Source organism: Lynx canadensis, chromosome E1 (assembly GCF_007474595.2).
Source record: "Lynx canadensis isolate LIC74 chromosome E1, mLynCan4.pri.v2, whole genome shotgun sequence".
Taxonomy (NCBI): Eukaryota; Metazoa; Chordata; class Mammalia; order Carnivora; family Felidae; genus Lynx; species Lynx canadensis.
The window spans coordinates 18,395,494-18,413,779 of NC_044316.2; the positions used below are offsets into that span (position 1 = coordinate 18,395,494).

The 18,286-nt window shown below is 51.3% G+C and overlaps 1 protein-coding gene across 7 annotated transcripts in view; it reads right to left on the reverse strand.

The window, feature by feature from the left end:
- The window catches only part of KSR1 (kinase suppressor of ras 1), a 162,556-nt gene that overhangs the window by 6,310 nt on the left and 137,960 nt on the right, over nt 1-18,286 (reverse strand). For all 7 annotated transcript variants that reach the window (XM_030294745.1, XM_030294746.1, XM_030294747.1 and 4 more), the window contains 8 exons: nt 17,662-17,716; nt 16,415-16,463; nt 15,227-15,606; nt 12,604-12,700; nt 9,383-9,516; nt 8,516-8,647; nt 7,216-7,351; nt 1,247-1,380 (listed from right to left, as the gene is read on the reverse strand). In XM_030294745.1, the coding sequence (XP_030150605.1) occupies nt 1,247-1,380; nt 7,216-7,351; nt 8,516-8,647; nt 9,383-9,516; nt 12,604-12,700; nt 15,227-15,606; nt 16,415-16,463; nt 17,662-17,716 (1,117 nt within the window). The remainder of the gene's footprint in view (nt 1-1,246; nt 1,381-7,215; nt 7,352-8,515; nt 8,648-9,382; nt 9,517-12,603; nt 12,701-15,226; nt 15,607-16,414; nt 16,464-17,661; nt 17,717-18,286) is intronic.

Below are 18,286 nucleotides of genomic sequence, written 5' to 3' on the forward strand. Positions count from 1 at the left end.
TGGCCGCAGGTGCCCCACGAGCCGCTTGGGGGTGCGGACAGGCTTCTGCCCCACAACTAGCAAGGGCAGCTCTACTTTATCTGTTATCATCAATGGGGACTTGGTGGGAGATCGCACTTTTAGGAAGTGCCCTTGGCCTTCAAAAAGTTTGAAACCGTTCCTGTCACTCAGGGGTCTGGTCACATAGGGCCTGCCCAACCCGTTTCTGTATAATCCATAAACTAAGAATGGTTTTTACCTTTCTAAATGGGTTGGGGGGGGGGGAATCAAAAGAGGATTTCACGATATGGGAAAGCTGCATGAAGTTCAAGGGTGAGCGTCCCTAAATAAAGCTGTCTTAGAGCACAGCCATCCCCTGATGTAGGTGCTGGGGCTGCTCTTGCATCAGACGGCAGAGCTGAGTCCTTGTGGCGGGGACTGTATATGGTGCTGTCACAGCCTCACACTGCTGCTGGGTGCGCTACCAATCCTGGGGGCCTGCAAAGCCTAACGCAGCTCCCTCCGCTAGAAGCCCGTCCCCCTTCACAAGTCGGCCAGCCTCCCTCTGGCCCAACCCCTGCTTGCTAAAGCCGTGGAAACCGAGGCCCGGAACAAGGAAGGACTTTCCCGGATTCTCACAAAGGGCTCGCAGCAGGGCAGAGGTCCGTTTCTGAGTGTTCTGGCAGAGAGGGCCAGAGGGGCAGAGCACGAAGGGAACGAGACGGAATGGAGGAGTAAAGACCACCCTGTACCAAAGGGGGTACAAAGGACGGTATGATTAAACAGAAGGGAGCTGGACTTCTCATGTCAGAGGAGCACACAAACTCAGGCCATGTCGTCCCCGTAACAGGTGGCTGATCTGGGGGCTAGAAACCGGTCTCGAGTCTGCACCCTTTTAATAACAGTTACTTTGCCGATTTTGGTGGTGCTGTAACACCCACGCTGCTCTGGCTTCCTGTCTGGCCCCTTCTATGGTGGAATCTTCCCCAGGCCTAGCCTGGGCCCAGTGTCAGCCCTGTTCTGATAACAGCGATGCTGGGTTTTCACAACAGAGTACCAGAGACGCTCATCTCGCAAAAGGAGTCTCTGAAACAAACAAGACCCTAGTATCACTTGGACAAGGGGACTAGTCGCCTCTGGTGAATCTGCTCTGTATATTCCCCAGATCAAAGTCGTAGGCAGACAGAGCCGACAGGGCCCTTTAAGACACCAGGTCAGGCTGCAAAAGGCCTGCTTGGCGGGTGTGGCCCACGGAGGGGGGACTTACTCAGCGGACTTCCAGAAGTGGCCGGGGTGGGAGAGCCGCCGGTTCAGCTTGGGCAGTTTCTCCAGCATGTCCATCAGCAAGGTGAAGCTGGGCCTCTCCTGCAGGTCGAAAGCCCAGCAAGCAGACAGGATCTCCTGCAAGCAGAGCCGACATTAGTGGCGTGAGAGCTGGCGGGGAGTGAGGAAGGCACAGCTGGGCTACGCGGCATAGGACCCCTTTGATGCTCTCAAGCACCACCCCCCCCTTCTGTCCGTGTCCCCTGAACATCCTGCCGATAGTAAGAAGACTGGCCATTTCTGGAGTAGTTATTCCAGAGAAATAATTGAATCTCAGAAGAGCTCATGCTTCTAGTTGAAAACAAAGGGCACGAGCTTGTCTCCCCTCTTTTCTTCTTAGACCGTCCTGGAATAACAGGAATAAAGCTGAATAAACAGGTAATAGGAAAGAGATCAGAAATGGGATTGTAGGGGCGCCTGGGTGGCTCAGTCGGTTAAGTGTCCGACTCTTGGTTTTGGCTCAGGTCATGCTCTCACGGTTTCGTGAGCTTGAGACCTGCATCAGGCTCTGTGCTGATCGTGCAGGGCCTGCTTGGGATTCTCTCTCTCCCCACTGCCCCTCCCCTACTTATGCTGTCTCGGTCTCTCTCAACATAAACACACTTAAAAAAAAAAAAAAGAAAAAAGAAAGAAAGAAACAGGGTTGTAGATTTTTCGAATGGAAAGCAGAAGAAACACAAGACGCTCAGAATAATTGTGGGATGGGACCGCAATGGAGGCAGGAGCGACCGCAGCGTTCCAGGAATGGAGGCTGGGAGCGACCAGGATAAAACAGAGGGCAGAACTTGAGAGTTAGCAGAGCACCCTTCCCGAATGCCCCCTAAGAGTGAAGGCCCTCTGACATGGGTAGTTTGCTGCCTACTCTCAGGATCTGCACATCTACAGCACACCCTGCAGCCTTTCAGTTCAGCAGAGCTCCTGTGAGAAAACAGGCCTGCACACACGACCAGGCAGGAAATGCTCACTGACTTAGGCAGCTCGGGCTTCTGTTCTCAAGTACAACTGAGTGTGTGTGTGTGTGTGTGTGTGTAGAAGCTACTCTATCCATAAAACAAGACCAAGGTGCAATAAAAAAAAACACACCAAAAATAAGGGAGTGCTTGAAATTAATAATACAACTTTTGAAATGAAACATTAGGAGTACTGGAAGATAAAATCCAGGAAATTCCCCAGATTGTGTACTCAATTTTAGGTAGGGAATAGAAAACATTCAAGAAGGTCAAAGAGGAGCGCCTGGGTGGCTCAGTCGGGTGAGTGTCCGACTCTTGATTTTGGCTCAGGTCATGATCCCAGGGTCATGGGATTGAGACTCACGTCAGGCTCTGCACTGAACGTGCAGCCTGCTTAAGAGTCTCCCTCTCTCTCCCTCTCTCTGCTCCTCTCTCCCACTTGTACTCTCTCTCTCCCTCTCTAAAATAAAAGAAGGTAAAAGACACAGAAGCTCACCAAGGATCAAATTCTGTCTAATGGGAGTTTCCACAAGAGAAAACAAAGAAACTATAGGGCAGGAAACTATATAAAAAAGAAAAAAAAAACATAATAAAAGTAAATTTCCCAGCAACTTTCAAGGGAAATTGGAATCTTACTCTGAAAAGGCTCAGTGAAGGGACCCAACTGAAAAAAGAAAATCAAACCAAGAAATAAACTTATTCTAAGGTATATTTTAATAAAATTTCAATATAACAAGGATAAAGAGAAGATCCCAAGAGGTTCCCAGAAAGAATAAAACAGGGCATCTATAAAAGATTGAGAATTAAGATTAATATCAGATTGCTCAGCAATGCACTGGACACTTAGTAGATAGCAGAGCAAAAACGTCACATTCTTAGGCAAGGTTATTGTGAACCTCTGGTGTGAAAGTGAAGCAAGGACTTGTTTAGGCATGTACGGATTCAAAGACTCTCTTATGCATCTACTGGGAAGGAGATCCTTTAGGTTTCACTCTCATTTTGCTGGAGTGCAAATAAAGAAATGGAAAGACATGAGATTCAAGAAATTCTAGTATTCACCCAGGAATGAATGAAAAGAAATGAAAAAATGACAACACTACAGTAGGCCTAAAATTCCATCATGCAAATTATAAGAAATCAGTGGGCCCTGAAAAGAATGAAACAAATTCCATTCCATAAGCAGTGTGTAGGAGATGCAAGACCTTAGGAATATGGTAAAGGTGTTTATTACCTCTCTCAATGAGGAAGAAAAGAAAGGCCATTAGAAACTGCAGGAAAAACATAAAACCACACAAGAAAACCATGGTCCACATGTGAAGCCAACAAAATCGTGGTGAGCCTTTGAATAACTGATAGAATGGAAGAAAAGAGATGGACCCACAAAGAAGAAAATGTAATCCCTGTGAACTACTTAACCGGTATCTAATAGCAATTACAATCTATTATAATAGTGCACACATTGTTTATTGTCTTTTCACTTTTAGCCTCTATCTATAGATACAGGATGGAAGACTTAATCATGGCAACACAAAATTAGTCCTGATAAAAACATGAAGAGAAAGCGATGCAAGTTGAGCAGAGAAGAAGGGGCAGAAGGTCCTGGAATGAAGACCTGATGGAACAAGAAGTAAGTCTTTTGGAGAGTGACCAGAGGAAAGGGACTGCTGGTTTTCATTAAGAATCCTCTGGCCTTTTGATGTCATCCTGTGCACACTAACTCACCATGGCTGCCTTAACACAGAAAGTAGTGCCTGGTGATAAACTTACAGTAGTGTGGCTGGAGGGACAGAGAAAAGGTGCCCCTCCGAGGGAACTTACTACTTTTGACTATGAGTCAAAAATCACTTTTTATTGACACTGACCAACACCCCCTCTACCCTCCAATGGCAATGTATTAAAAAAAAAGAAAAGAAAAGATCAAACAGGAAAGTCAACTTTCATGAGCCAGAAGCTGACTGCTGGAACGTTTGCTCTCTGCCCCCATTTCCCCACCCTCTGTGCCTAATCGATTCTTAAGAAGCTTCAAAGGTCACATAACCCCACGCTGCTAGAAATCCTTCCAAAACACAACTCTGGCTGTGCACTAGGAGGAGCTTTATTTAAAAATGAAAAATAAAAACAACTAATTATGATCTTAGCCCCAACCCAGGCCAATTAAATCTTTCTGTCTGGTGGAGGCCCTAGACCTGATATTTTTAAGAGCTCGCCGGCTCAGTCAGTTAAGCACCCAACTCTTGATTTCAGCTCAGGTCATGATCTCACAGTTGTGAGATCAAGCCCTGTGGCAGGCTCAGCGCTGGGCATGGAGCCTAACTGAGGCTGATTCTCTCTCTCCCTCTCTCTGCCCTTACCCTGCACATGTGTGCACATCTGTGCATGTACTCTCTCTCCCTCAAAATAAATAAACATCAAAGTAAATAAATAAAAGCTCCCAGATGATTCTGACTTGTAGCCAGCATTGAATCCTGACTCCCTTGTAGTCCTCTGATGGGCTCTGTACTCTGTTCCAGGCCCTCACCCACCACTCTGCTCTAAGACTCTAAGTGTGTAGAAATATAATTGTGATTGTTGCTAAGAAGGCAACTAAGGCTATTTTTTCTTTCCGATAAAACATACGTGCACGCATACTCTGGCTTATACAAAGTGTCCTTAATAACTTTATTGTAAAGTTATTAGAAATTGGAAATAACCTAAATGTCCAACAACAGAGAAGTAGGTACATTATGGCGTAAGCCATGGGACAGGAGGGTAGACAGACTTAAAAGGATTTGTCAGTGACTTAAAAATAATAAAAAATAAAAGGTCGTGTGGAAAAAAGATCATGATTAAGACAAAATTAGCTATATGTTAGGAGCTTGATCTTGCTAAAGGTATGTATTTAAAAAAAATTTTGGGGGAGATGGGCACCGGGGTCGTTCAGTAGGTTGTGCATCCGACTTGGGCTCAGGTCATGATCTCACGGTTCATGAGTTCAAGCCCCACATCCGGATCGCTGCTGTCAGCCTGTCAGCGCAGAGCCCATTTCGGATTCTCTGTCCCTCTCTCTCTGCCCCTCCCCTGCTTGCACTCTCCTCCAAATAAATAAATATTTTTAAAAAAAGAACTTAAAAGAATTTTTTTTAAGACTGTAGGGTAGTAGCTGCTTTAGCTGCTCTCTGAACTACCCAACAGCCAGGAGCCCGGACCCCTCCTACCACTACCCTGCTAAGGTGTCCAAGGCCATGTCACGGGAAAGGTGGTTCTGCCTGAGGAGCTGGCCAAGAGCATTGGGGAGGCACTCGTCACCCACTCGCCTTGCCTGACACCCCAGCGAGGTGGTATCAGTTGGCCAAAAAGGAGCCTGGTGTCTGTGCTGTAGATTAGCATTTTGGTGTCATTCCTTTTTTTTTTTTTAATGTGTATTTATTTTTGAGAGAGAAAGAAACAGAGGGCGAGTGGGGGAGGGGCAGAGAGACAGAGACGGGGGGGGGGGGGGGGGGACACAGAATCCTCCAGGATCCGAGCTGTCAGCACACAGCCTGACGCGGGATTTAAACCCACGAACTGTGAGATTATGACCTGAGCCGAAGTCGGACGCTTAACCAACTGCGCCCCCATTTTAGTGTCATTCTTGGAGGGGCGTCCCTGTACAAATAGTTTGCACTTCAACCAGATGGCATGTACTCCTGAGGAAATACACTCAGCACAATGTCAAGCGAGTATTCCAAAGATGCCCTACCAACTTGCTACCAGTCCAAGGAGGAAAATACTAAGATCTGTTAAGATCTTGAAAGAAGGGGCACCTGGGTGGCACCATCAGTTAAGCACCCGACTTCGGCTCAGGTCATGATCCCACGGTTCGTGGGTTTGAGCCCCGCGTCGGGCTCTGTGCTGACAGCTCAGAGCCTGGATGGAGCCTGCTTCAGATTCTGTGTCTCCCTCTCTCTCTGCCCCTCCCCTGCTCACACTCTCTCTCTGCCTCTCTCTCAAAAACAAACATTAAACAAAAATTTTTTTTAAAGATCTTCAAGGAAGATTAGGTTGCATTTCTCACTCTGCCTGTCCCAGTTTGCAGATGGGGATTCTGCCAACACTGTCCAGGACTTCAACAAGAAGGTCACAGCCTAGTTAGATCTCAACCCAGACCAGCATGAGGTGGTCCTCCAATGTTATGCCACCCAGATACCTACTGGAGCTTATTAACATCCAGGCTGGCACCTATCTGCTCAAAACGTTGAGCCCTGGGTTCCTTTATGTGTCATTATGCCAGGGCGAGGAAACTTACAAAATGCAACGCAGAGAAACCATTAGAGGTATTCAGAAACACGAGATCAGCACCTGATTTGGCACTGTGGCAACCCAAATACGCTGTGGAAACTTCGATTTGTTCTTTAACAGCTGAGAAGAACACTTTAGAGAAAGATCCGATACCATGGTAACCCCCCATCCATTTGTGCTCTGTGCATCGATCACCTTCTTTCATGTAAGTAACAGACGGGGTTTTACTATCTGTTCAACTCACAATTCAGTTAAAAGCATTACCTTTATTTTTATTTCTTTCCAGTCTTTTTTTTTTAAACATTTATTTTTGAGCGACAGAGGGAGACAGAGTGCAAGCCAGGGAGGGGCAGAGAGAGAGGGAGACACAGAATCTGAAGCAGGCTCCAGGCTCCCAGCTGTCAGCCCAGAGCCCGACACGGGGCTCGAATCCACGAACCGTGAGATCCTGACCTGAGCTGAAGTCTGATGCTTAACTGACTGAGCCACCCAGATGCCTCCCACATGGTTTTGTATAAAGAAAAACAGTTGGGTAATAAAGGACACAGACCTTTTAGCCAGCAGCAAAGAGGCCTGCCCAGCATACTTCTGCCTCCTGGTGGGTCCCCTTTCTCAGGTGAGTAAATGAAGAAGGGTACACCTGCTGTGTGCCCAGCCTCCCTCCCTCTAGCCCTCTGTCCCTCTCTAAGAACAGGGGGCTACTCACAGTGACTTCCTTCCCCAGGCTGACGGAGGCCAGGACGCGCTTCATTCCCTCTCCACTTCCAATCTGCCAGATCAAGGCCTCTGCAGCTTGGTTCTTAAAGGGCCAGTCTCTTGCTTGAAGTTCATACCAAACAGTCCTGTGGGGACCACCCATGCAGCGTGAGCTCCTGAACCGCTCGGCCCAGCTCATGCCCAGGGGAGGGGGGGGGGGGGGTCCTGCTGCCACAGTGCGAGGAACCCAGCCAGAGCATCCGGGATCCTCCTCCAGCTTTCCCCACCCACCAGGCTCCCAGAGATATCATGACAGCATCCCAGCAGCTCCTTCCAGTCACAAGGGGACCCGTGGCCCTACACATCTGTTGTGATGGAAGGTCTGAGGCTGCACAGGCTCCGAACAGCTATCCTGGTACAAATGTCTAGCCTCAGTGGGGCTGATGCCTACGTCCAAGGTTGTCTGAGGAGTAACAAAGGCCAAGCCCAGCGCCTGGCACGCACACAGGTGCTCAGGAAGTAAGAGTTCAAGGTAAGGAGAGGAAGAAACTACCCTCAGGGGAAAGGACACCCAGAGACGACAGGGTGAGGCCCTCACTCAGCCTCTCCAAGCTCCCTCACCTTTCCTGACTCATCTTGACCTTCTCCGTTAGACCCCCACTGTTCAGTGCAGGGGCCACTAGCCACGGAGGGCTATCGAGCAACTGAAATGTGGAGAGTGGACCTGAGATGTGCTGCGGGTGCAAAGTACTCTCCAAAGTTTGGAAACTTCGTTGGGTAAAATAGCTCCTTAATTTTTAAATTTTGATTACATGTTGAAATAATATTTTGGATATATTGAGCTAAACACATTATCAAAACAGGTTTTATCTATTTTTCTTTTTTTTTTTTTAGCATGGCTAAGAGAAAACTTTAAATTCTGTATCTGGCTCACGTTATGTGTCTATATTTTTATTTTTCTCTTGGTTAGCTTCATGGGGGCACTAGAGGCCGGCTGGCAGGACCCCCTGGTTCTCCCAGAGGGACAATTCTTAGCTCTGGTCAGCATCTCCACGGGGCACTGGGTGAGACAGACACCCAGAAATTACCTTAGTCCTCATGAAACCTTAGAGGAGGTACCATTATTCTTCCCATTTTACAGCTGGGGAAAGAGAAGGTCAAGGATGTGGTTCCTTAGCCAACAAGCGGCAGAATCAGGACTTGAAGCATGACATCACCCCCTCCCTGCCCCCAAGGTCAGCCGTGCCCTTTCTTTCGGTCACTCTTGGCCTCAGAGCCCCAAAAGAGGGGGACGCGTGGGTCCTCCTCACCCAAATGCATAGACGTCAGCAGCTTTGGAGAACGGCAGCTGGTCCTCATCCTTCCCGGGGGTCATCTCGCGGACAATCTCCGGGGCCAAGTAGCACAGCCAGTCATGTGACAGCTTCAGCTGGTTCTCACGCCTGGAGGCCAAGAAGCCAGAACGAGGGCATGGGAGCCTTTCAGCCAGCAGCAAAGAGGCAGCCCGGCACTCGGGTGCCCCAGGGCCAGCACCCCACCCATGCGTGGTCCCGAAAACAGCACACTGATCCTGCACTTGGCCAAGGCACCGGTGCTTTGGGGGGATGTTACAGGAGAGGGATAACCCGGTTTTTCTAGGAAAGCAGGTATTAGCAGGGAGCTGATTGATTCTCCAGCCTGGGAGAGTGGAGTGTCTACAAGAAAGGAAATCAGTCTGCCTGTGTATCTTACAATCTGGCCTGGGGCTCTATCTCCAGCCTGACTGCCACTCTCCCTCCTGGAGGTCCCCCAGGTTCTTGGAGAAGAGCCTTTCTCCCCACCCCCACCTTTCAAGGTTTGGGGAAATAAAACCTGATGCTCTTCCTCGTACTGGGGACGTGAACCCTCGTCCCCTGTCCAAGTCAGTGAGCAAATAGGTCACGTGTGAGCAAGGGGACCCAGCCTCCACGGGGTCAGCCTGAGAATGAAGTGCCACGTATGAGGGACCCAAACGTCACCCATGCCTGACTCGGGACCAGAACCCTAAGGACAGGACCTAAGCAAACCTGGCCTTTCCTGTAGGGAGGGCAGTTCCTCAGCAACAGATAGCAAGTGCCCAGACCTCAGCTGCACCTTGGAGCCTGGCCGGCACCACCCAGTTCCTCCCCGTTCCGTCCAGACGCCCAAGGCCAACTCACCGTCCCTCTCGGACCACGCCCGAGATCCCAAACAGCCCGAAGTCTGTGATGACCACTTTGCCGTTGTCATAGAAGACGTTCTTGGATTTGAGATCTTTGTGCACAATGCCCTTGGCATGTAGATATCCCATGCCCTGGAAAACAGCGAGCCTCACGTCGGCGGGGCGGGAAGACGAGTGACAAGGATTCACCTTGGGCTGCCCACCTGGGCTGGGCAGTTAGCTGGACACCCTCCCCACGTCCCCTCATGGGATCTTCAAAATCCTATGCAGTCAAATTATCTCCATTTTACAGATGAGGAAACCGAGCCTCAGAGAGGGGAAGTCACTTGCCCCAGGCCACACAGCAGTTAAGCAGCATTGCTGAGGCCTGGTTCAGGCTAGTCCGTGGCACTGTGCTGTCCAACGGGCACTGTATGCTTAGCTAAGGTGTGGAGAGGGTGATGGGTGGGGAGCTGGGGGGTCAGGAAGTGTATAAAGAGCCGTGATACCCCCACGTTAAGTCATACAGCAATCGGGTGATCTATAGGGTCTCTATCAGGCTTCACACCAACTGGCCTCTACCCGTAAGCTAGGCAAGAGATGAATTCCCAGAGAGGGGGCCCCCAAATTCAGGTGGTCCCAGTGTCTGTATTGGACACAGGCCACCTGACGCAGGCACGCTCTCACCCAAGGTCCAAATGTCTTCTGACACGAAACTCAGGATCCCGCATACTCCCCCGATGCCCTCCAGAACGGGGGCAGCTGCCACCGCTGAAGTGGCCATCCCGCCAGCTCAGAAAGAGGCGCACGTAAGGCCACCTCCCAACCGCCCACGTGGAGGACGCCTCCCACATTATGAGAGTCCTTCTGGCTTTAAAGCTACTTGGGGTGAGAAGTGGACAAGTAAACAGACCACGTTTAGGGAACAGAAAGAACGAGCCGCGACACAGAAGCCAGCTGAGGCCAGAGCTCGGTCTGAGGGGGTCTGGAGAGCATCAGAGAAGAATTTACACGAGGCCGGAGATGGGGAGGGCGTGGGGTCTGTGGTAGCACCCCCCCCCACCGCCTCCCAAGGCTTGCAGGAGAGCCCTCACCCACGCTGTGCAAGCAGAGAGCCCCGGGAAAGACTGACTTGCTCCTTCCCCAAAGTCCATCCTGAATGCAAGAGGGTCATTCCTAGACTATCTGCCCATTTCCCAAACCCAATCAAGGCACAAGCCTTCCTCAGGGACCAAAGACACCACCCGGGGCCAAACAGGGACCAGCTACATGACTGAGGACGAGTGGCTGTGCCACTCTGAGCCTTGTGTACAGAAGAGGTGCCATGGGCTCAAAGGCCAGCTTCAAGAGATGAGATTTAAGTGCCCAGGTCTACAGGGCACCCGGTGGCTCAGTCAGTTAAGCGTCCAACTTTGGCTCAGGTCACGATCTCGTGGTTTGTGGGTTCGAGCCCCGTGTCGGGCTCTGTGCGGACAGCTCGGAACCTGGAGCCTGCTTCGGATTCTGTGTCTCCCTCCCTCTCTGCCTCTCCCCCACTCACACACTCTCTCAAAAATAAATAAACATTAAAAAAATTTTTTTTCAAATAAAATAAAAAATAAATGCTCAGGTCTGGAGCACAAATCCCCTCCCTTCTCACGCTATCTCGGGGTCTCCAGAGTAGCTCCCCAATCACAAACCTAGCCAAAGGTCAGGACCCTGTTCTCATATTTTGAACCTCAAGACGCCAAAGATGAGAACAAAAGAAAGTAGCTTAGGGAGGACAGCGTTTCAGCAGGTGGAAAACCAAACGAGCCAGCAGAGAGGCGGCTTCCAGCTCTATGGCTCCAAAATCTTTGAGTAACTTCTCTCGTCTGTGCCTAGAATCTTCCAGATGGCTCCTTCATCTGACCTCAGCTGGTCAGCAACCATACAGACGCCCCAGAGTATGGACCGTAAGGAGAGAAAAACAGTTTGGTGCGGGGGAGGGAGGCAGAGCAGGGGAGACAGTGGGGAGCAGGGCCCAGCAAGTTGGGGTACAACATGAAGCAGGTGTAACACCCAGCGGCTCCCTCCACCTCCTCCAAAAGGAGACATGCTGCAAACGAAGGCATAAATGTGGGGTTTTAACGGAGAGGCTTTGAAATTTAATTCATTAATTTAGCCACATGGACATGTCATGTCACGTGGAAATCTTGATCTGTGCATAGAAGTCACCGGTGACTTGTGTCTCTTCCTTGCTAAAGACATGCACGCATGCACACATGCACTGTGGATGGCAGGAGGGAGGGAGGGAGGGAGAAAAAGGAAAGGTGGGAGCGGAGGCGGGAGACAGGGAGCTGCAGGGGGGTCCTAAGAGCAAGCTTTTCAACAAAAACAAGAAAAGAGGAGCTCCTCCCCAGCAGCAATCTGGCTTTTATCCAAGCCTGCTAGGTTGCTGAATGAAGCAACTTATCAATAAGCTTTTCTTTCATTTGTGTTTAATTACTCTAAATAAATAAATAAATAAATAAATAAATAAATAAATAAAATTTAAAGCCACCAATAAACAAAAAACTTAATAAACAAAACAAGGGAGGGAGGGAGGGAGGGAGGAAGAGAGAGACAGACAGAAAGACAGGCCAAGAGAGAGGGAGGGAGGGAGGGAGGGAGAGAAAGACAGAAAGACAGGCCAAGAGAGAGGGAGGGAGGGAGGGAGGGAGAGAAAGACAGACAGAAAGACAGGCCAAGAGAGAGAGAGGGAGGGAGGGAGGGAGGGAGGGAGGGAGGCAGGAAGACAGGAAGGCAGGCTGCCTGAGGGCCGGTCCTCACGAAACTTGGATTTGGAAACCTGAAGGCAGAAAAGCGTGGGTGCTTTCACACCGCCCTCAATCAGTTCAAAGACGCTCATCAAGCGCCATGCCCTGTGCCCAGTGGGCCCTCAGGGGATTATCCCATTCTGCTCCAGCACTAATCCAACGGGGGAGGCTATATTGGAAGCCCCATCTTACTGGCTTACTGAAGAGGAAGTCAAGGCTCAGAGAGGCTCAATGACCCGCCCAAAGTCACACAGCTGGTGCGACCAGGATTCAAACCCTTAAAGCCTGCCGTGCTCCAATTCATCCGTCATCACAGACTGGGCGTCTAGCTCCTGGCTCTGAGTGGATGAGACACGGACAGAGGGAAGGAGACGGGGGCCCACCCTTGAGGTGCTCCAGCTACAGGAAGAGACGGAGCAGGAGGAAGGCCAGGAACCCCGGGACCAGCCGGCTCATCCTTTACCTTGATGATCTCCTGAGCAATCTGTCTGGTCTTGTTGATGTCCAGAGATGTCTTGGGGTCCCTCACAAATGAGTGCAATGTCCGTCCCTTGCAGAAGCTGTGGAGAGTGGTGGGGTCAGACAGAGGTGTGGGGCCAGCGCAGCTCGACCCCGGCCCTTGCGGCCAGAGTGGTGCCCCCAGCCTCTGGAGGACCATCTCCATCCCCTGGACTGGTGAGCACCGGAATCCTTGCTCTTACCCAAGCCTGACGCCCATTCCTTCCTGGCCAGGCCTGAGCGTGCAAAATCACACACACATGCACCTTGTTTCCTGAGGCCCAGGGCCTGCCCACCCCAGAACAGGAAACCCAGTGCACCAAGGCTCGTGGCAACCCAGAGAGCAGCCCAGCCTGGGGGGATTCAAGGCGGGAACGTGCCCCCTCAAACTCAAGGAAGAATCTGGTCTTTTAGGACTACAACTGGACGACATTTGGGGCTCTCCATGATGATGTGCACGATCTTTTTGCTGTTTTCTGATCACAGACATTTCATTACCATATAGGAGTGTGCAGGAGGAGGGTGGCATCATCAGGGGTGTCAGAGTGATTATTGGAAAATGGGCTCACATTTTCAGGCCTCCTCCTGCATTGACTCCTAAAACCTGGGCTGAGCAAGGACCCGGAGAGAATGTATAGCTCACTCCCCTGTTCCTGGGAAAAGTTCAGTTAAGGCATCTCATGAAGAAGCTAGTTTTAGGAAACTTCTCCAAGGAGATAGGATTCTTAGAGCCTCGGAGACTTGGAGAACCGGCCGAGGGGTCTGGGATAGTGGCTGATGGTTCCTCGTCTGTGTTCTAATGCCCTCAGCATAATCTGGTAATGGATGTTTTGTTATGTGTAGTCCCTTTAAGCAGACTCAGATTCTCATGGCGTGGCAGGGGTGAAGAGAGACGGATGGGGTGAATGGAGGGATGGTGCTGAAGGTTCTTTCAAAGCACCGGGTCTGGCTACAGGGAACATCATCAGAATGTTAATGAGTGGGCTCTTGGTTGATAGGATTAGAGTGATTTCTAGTTTCTTCTTGAAACCTCCACGTATATATTCCAAAATGCCTTCACTAACCTCTCATTACTGTTTCTGGTTTTTTAATCTTTCATTTATTTTTATTATTTTTTAATATTTATACATTTATTTATATATTTATATATATTTATTCATTTACTCATTCATTTATAGGCTTCACACCCAGAGCCCAATGTGGGACCTGAACTCACGACCCTGAGGATCAAGACCTGAGCTGAAATCTCAAGAACTGGGTGCCTAACCACCCAGGTGCCCCTTGCAGTTCCTGATTTTAAAAGTAAATACCCGGGGCGCCTGGGTGGCCCAGTCAGTTAAGCGTCCGACTTTAGCTCAGGTCATGATCCCATGGTTTGTGGGTTCGAGCCCCACGTTGGGCTCTGTGCTGACAGCTCAGAAATGGGAACCTGCTTCGGATTCTATGTCTCCCTCTCTCTCTGCCCCTCCCCAGCCTGTGCTCTTTCAAAAATGAATAAATGTAAAAAAAAAAAAAAAAAAAGGTGAACACCCAACAACAACCGTTTGAATGTCAAAACGTTTCAGCCTCCCACGCTCAGTGCTGGGGGAATGGACAGTCATGCACCGAAGGCTGGGGGGGACGGGTGAGCACTTTCTGGGATGGAAACAGACAATGCCCATCAGACCACCACATTCGTACACTCTCGCCCAGCACAAGTACTCACAGAAGTTCACCAACATATGGAAACAAAGATGTTCATTACAGCAAAGTGCCCAGCAAAAGAGGGCGGGCTGAATATACTGGGGGCAACCAGGGATCCGTCAGAGCCTAGCCTGCTTTCAGTGAAGTCATGGTGGCAGCTTGAAATCAGCTGGGGGGAGAGTATTCGCACCACAGGAATTGACCCATGCACAAACAAGGGCTTCCTTCCCCACCACCCAGGAATCGAAGGTTCAGTGTTTACGAGCACACCACTGGGTTCAACTATGTGCCAGGAATGTGGGGTGAGCATTAAAGATTGCGCTCAAGTGGAGAAAGCAGGTGCGAACCAGTGGGACCTGTTTTTTTTTTTTTTTTTTTTTTTTAATATTTATTTATTTAGAGAGAGGGCACAGGCGGGAGAGGAGCAGAGAGGGAGACACAGAAACCGAAGCAGGCTCCAGGCTCTGAGCTGTCGGCACAGAGCCCCGACGCGGGGCTCGAACCCACGAACCGTGAGATCATGACCTGAGCCGAAGTCAGAGGATTAACTGACTGAGCCACCCAGGCGCCCCGGACCTGTGCTATCTTTACAAAGGAATGGATACTTGAAAAACCTGAGTGTATACAAATTTCTTTATTTTAACAGAAGGCGTGACAAGCATCTGTTTACAGTATATCCACCTTCGGGGAGAAGCACCCAGGCAGGGTGGGAGGAGACTAGCTTTCATCTTGTACCTTTCTGGAACACCTGATATTCTCTGTCCTTAGGCATCGTTTTGTTTCTTTTGTTTTTTAATGTCAATGGGGTTATGTGGTGGGGAAATCAGACCCCATTCTGGTTTTCCCCGTTGTACCTCTCCACATTAAGACCGCCACACAAATAACAGGGCACGGGGCGAGGTTACCTGGTGATGATGGCCAGATGGGGTGGGTTCATGCAGGCCCCCATGAAGAGCACCACGTTCTCATGCCGCGTCTGCCGGTAGTTCATCACCTCTTTCTTGAACAGCTTCAGGTGGTCCTGGTTGTGGCCGTCCATCTCCAGCAGGCGGATGGCCACCTCGCCGTGCCAGCGGCCTCGGTGCACGCGGCCCCAGCGGCCCTGCCCGATGGGCTCGCCCAGCTCCACCTGCTCAAAGGGGATGTCCCACTCCTGCAGGTACACGCTAGTCTGGCTGGCCTTGCGAGAGATGGGGCCCCGCCAGGGCCGGCGGGAGCTCGGCAAGTCGTCCACCTCGTCCTCGTCGTCCTCGGCCTCTGACTTGCCAGCCTCTGTCTCCTCGGCCTGGAAGGAGGGGGAAGGGATAGGGAGGGCCAGCAGAGCTGGGCTCAGCCAACTCGCCCTGCCCAGAGCCCCAACCAGGTAAGGGAAGAAAGAGGCAGGGGCTCTAGCCGCAGCTCTGCTCCGGCTTGCTGTGGCCAGGGGGCAGGTCACTTGGCACCATAGGGCCTCAGTGTCCTCATCCACAAACTGTGGCGCCTGGCCCAGGTGGGCCCCGAGGCCCTTCTCGCGAATCTCCAAGATCGACTGATGAATGACATCTAACCGCTAGGAAAGCAAATTAGCGTCCGCTGGCATAGACGAGTCCACCCCCATCTATCCTTTCTGGGCATTTCTTTGTTTAAACAGAGTTTCCGACTGTCCTCCGGGCAGGAGTAAATCGGTCTAAACCCCAGTGCGTTGCTGGGAGCCCGGCTCGGTTGACACTTTGGTTCAAGGATGTAGACGGTGGTTTCTCGGCCCTGGCTCCAATCAGAATCACTTGGGGGGCTTTGACATCGTGGAGATGCCTGGCCCCAAGCCAGACTCACTGAACTAGAGTCTCCCAGGCTGGGCCCCAGGCCTCCGGGCTAGGGGTGGGAATCATGGGGATGAAGGGCTTACTTTAACCTCAAAAACAAAACAAAACAAAACAAAGAAGGTCTGTGCTCCTCATCACTCTTTTAGGCTGTGCACCTGCTGCAGCGGGCTCCTGACGGGGCCCTTCCCAGGGCCTGGCGCCCACGCGCTCCCCACACCCCTATGCGCGCAGAGACGAGGAGGAGGGGAGAGAGAAGGGACCATCTCCGGGCTGCACGTCACCCGCACTCACCTCCCCTTCACGATCCTCCAACACGTCTGCTTTTGGCTGGTTGTCGAGCCTGAGAGTAAAACACGGTTTGTCAAGGAGACCCTGGCGGCGGGTCACTCTGCTCTCAACTGGGCAGGGCCCCATCGTGAGGTCCGAGGAAGGGCCACCAGGCCTGCATCCTTACTGTGACCCACTTGGCTGTGGGAAAGGCAGCCTGGAGGTCGTGGAAGCAGACTGGAGGCCAAAGACCAAACCCCATCTCCCTTCTTCGGCCTCAGCCTTCTTTAGACTAACCTGAGGGTGGTGGGGGACAAGGGGTGGGCAGGAACCACTGAGACCCTTTCAAACCTGGTGCCCAGTCAGGGGTTCTGAGCACAACGCGGGACTTGAAATCATACTTGAGAACCGGCTCTGTCACCTCCCGTGGGACTTCGTGCAATTTTTTTTTTTTTGAAAGATTATTTCTTTTGAGGGTGAGAGAGAGAAAACGAGTGGGAGAGGGGCAGAGGGAGAGGGAGAATCCCAAGCAGGACCCTCACTGTCACAGACTGTGAGATCATGACCTGAGCTGAAATCAAGAGTCAGATGCTTAACCGACTGAGCCACTCAGACACCCCTCTTGTTCTTTTTTTTTTTTTTAATGTTTATTTATTTTGAGAGACGGAACATGCACATGAGTAGGAGAGGGGCAGAGAGAAAGGGAGAGAGAGAATCCTAAGCAGGTTCCTCACTGTCAGCGAGGAGCCCAACGGGGGGCTCGATCCCACGAACAGAGAGATCATGGCCTGAACCCAAATCAAGACTCAGATGCTCAATTGCCAGAGCCACCCAGGCACCCCTAATGTCTTAACCCCTCCGTGGGGGCTTTCTCCTCTGTACAAGGATGACAACTACTTTAATACCTGCCTCCACCAGGCTGAGCAGAGGGCTCAGCAGAGCCGGACGTGGAGAAAGGGCTCCATAAACAGGAGCTATTTTTAGTAGGCACCTCTAACTCTGAGTGGCCGCTGCCCACCTGTCTTGGGTCACAAGACTGCTCCAGGTTCACATATGTCCCAATGTTGACTACACCAACAGGAGACAGACAAAACCCTCTGGCCAAGGTCGGTGGTCCCGGGAGTGGGTGAGTCCAAGGAGTGCCCCCCGCTGGCTGGCCCAGAGCAGGAGCTCAGAGACTTAAAGGTGGAGTGGAAGGTGGTCAGGGATGTGGGTCCCGCTTTAGCAGGTCCCCATGGGAAAGAAAGCGAACGCAGGGGGGGGATGCCTACCGGGTACTGTCTGCTGCCTCAGGGGACGGGGCCGCCTGCGGAAATGCGGAAATGTCTGCGGGAAACAAAAAGCAAACACAAAGCATGAGACCTCCTCCCCGCTGCCTCACGGACACGGTGCTTATCAAGTGCACGCAGCAGAGTGCACGCAGCAGAACGGTGCCTCCCCGAGCAGCCAGCCCCTCCCAGCGCTGCACCTGTGAGCTCCAGGCCACTTCTCCTAAACCGGAACATGGACACAACCTCCACGGCACGTGGTTTTGCTCCCACAGCTCTGTGCAGGTACGCGATTGGGATTCCCCAGTCAACCCCAATTCCTTGTGGCCAAATGACCCCATATAAGCAAGTGGTAAAAGCAAACTGCGTATTATTTACATGGGGGTCAGACTCTCCATCTTGGCTCAAAGGCAGTAGCTGGTGCAACAATCCTCTGAAAGCAGTAAGACTCCTTCAGGGAGGCCAGCGGAGGCCCAGGGCAGGGCTTGCAGATGGCTCATCAGTGACACCTGGTGTCTGGCTCAGCTGCTGGAAATTTCTGGCAGGAGCCAGAGGCCCTGCCCCCCTTGACTTCCGGGTTTGGGCCGAGGGTGAAGCAGCTCTCAGGGGAGAGGAAGAAACGCACAGT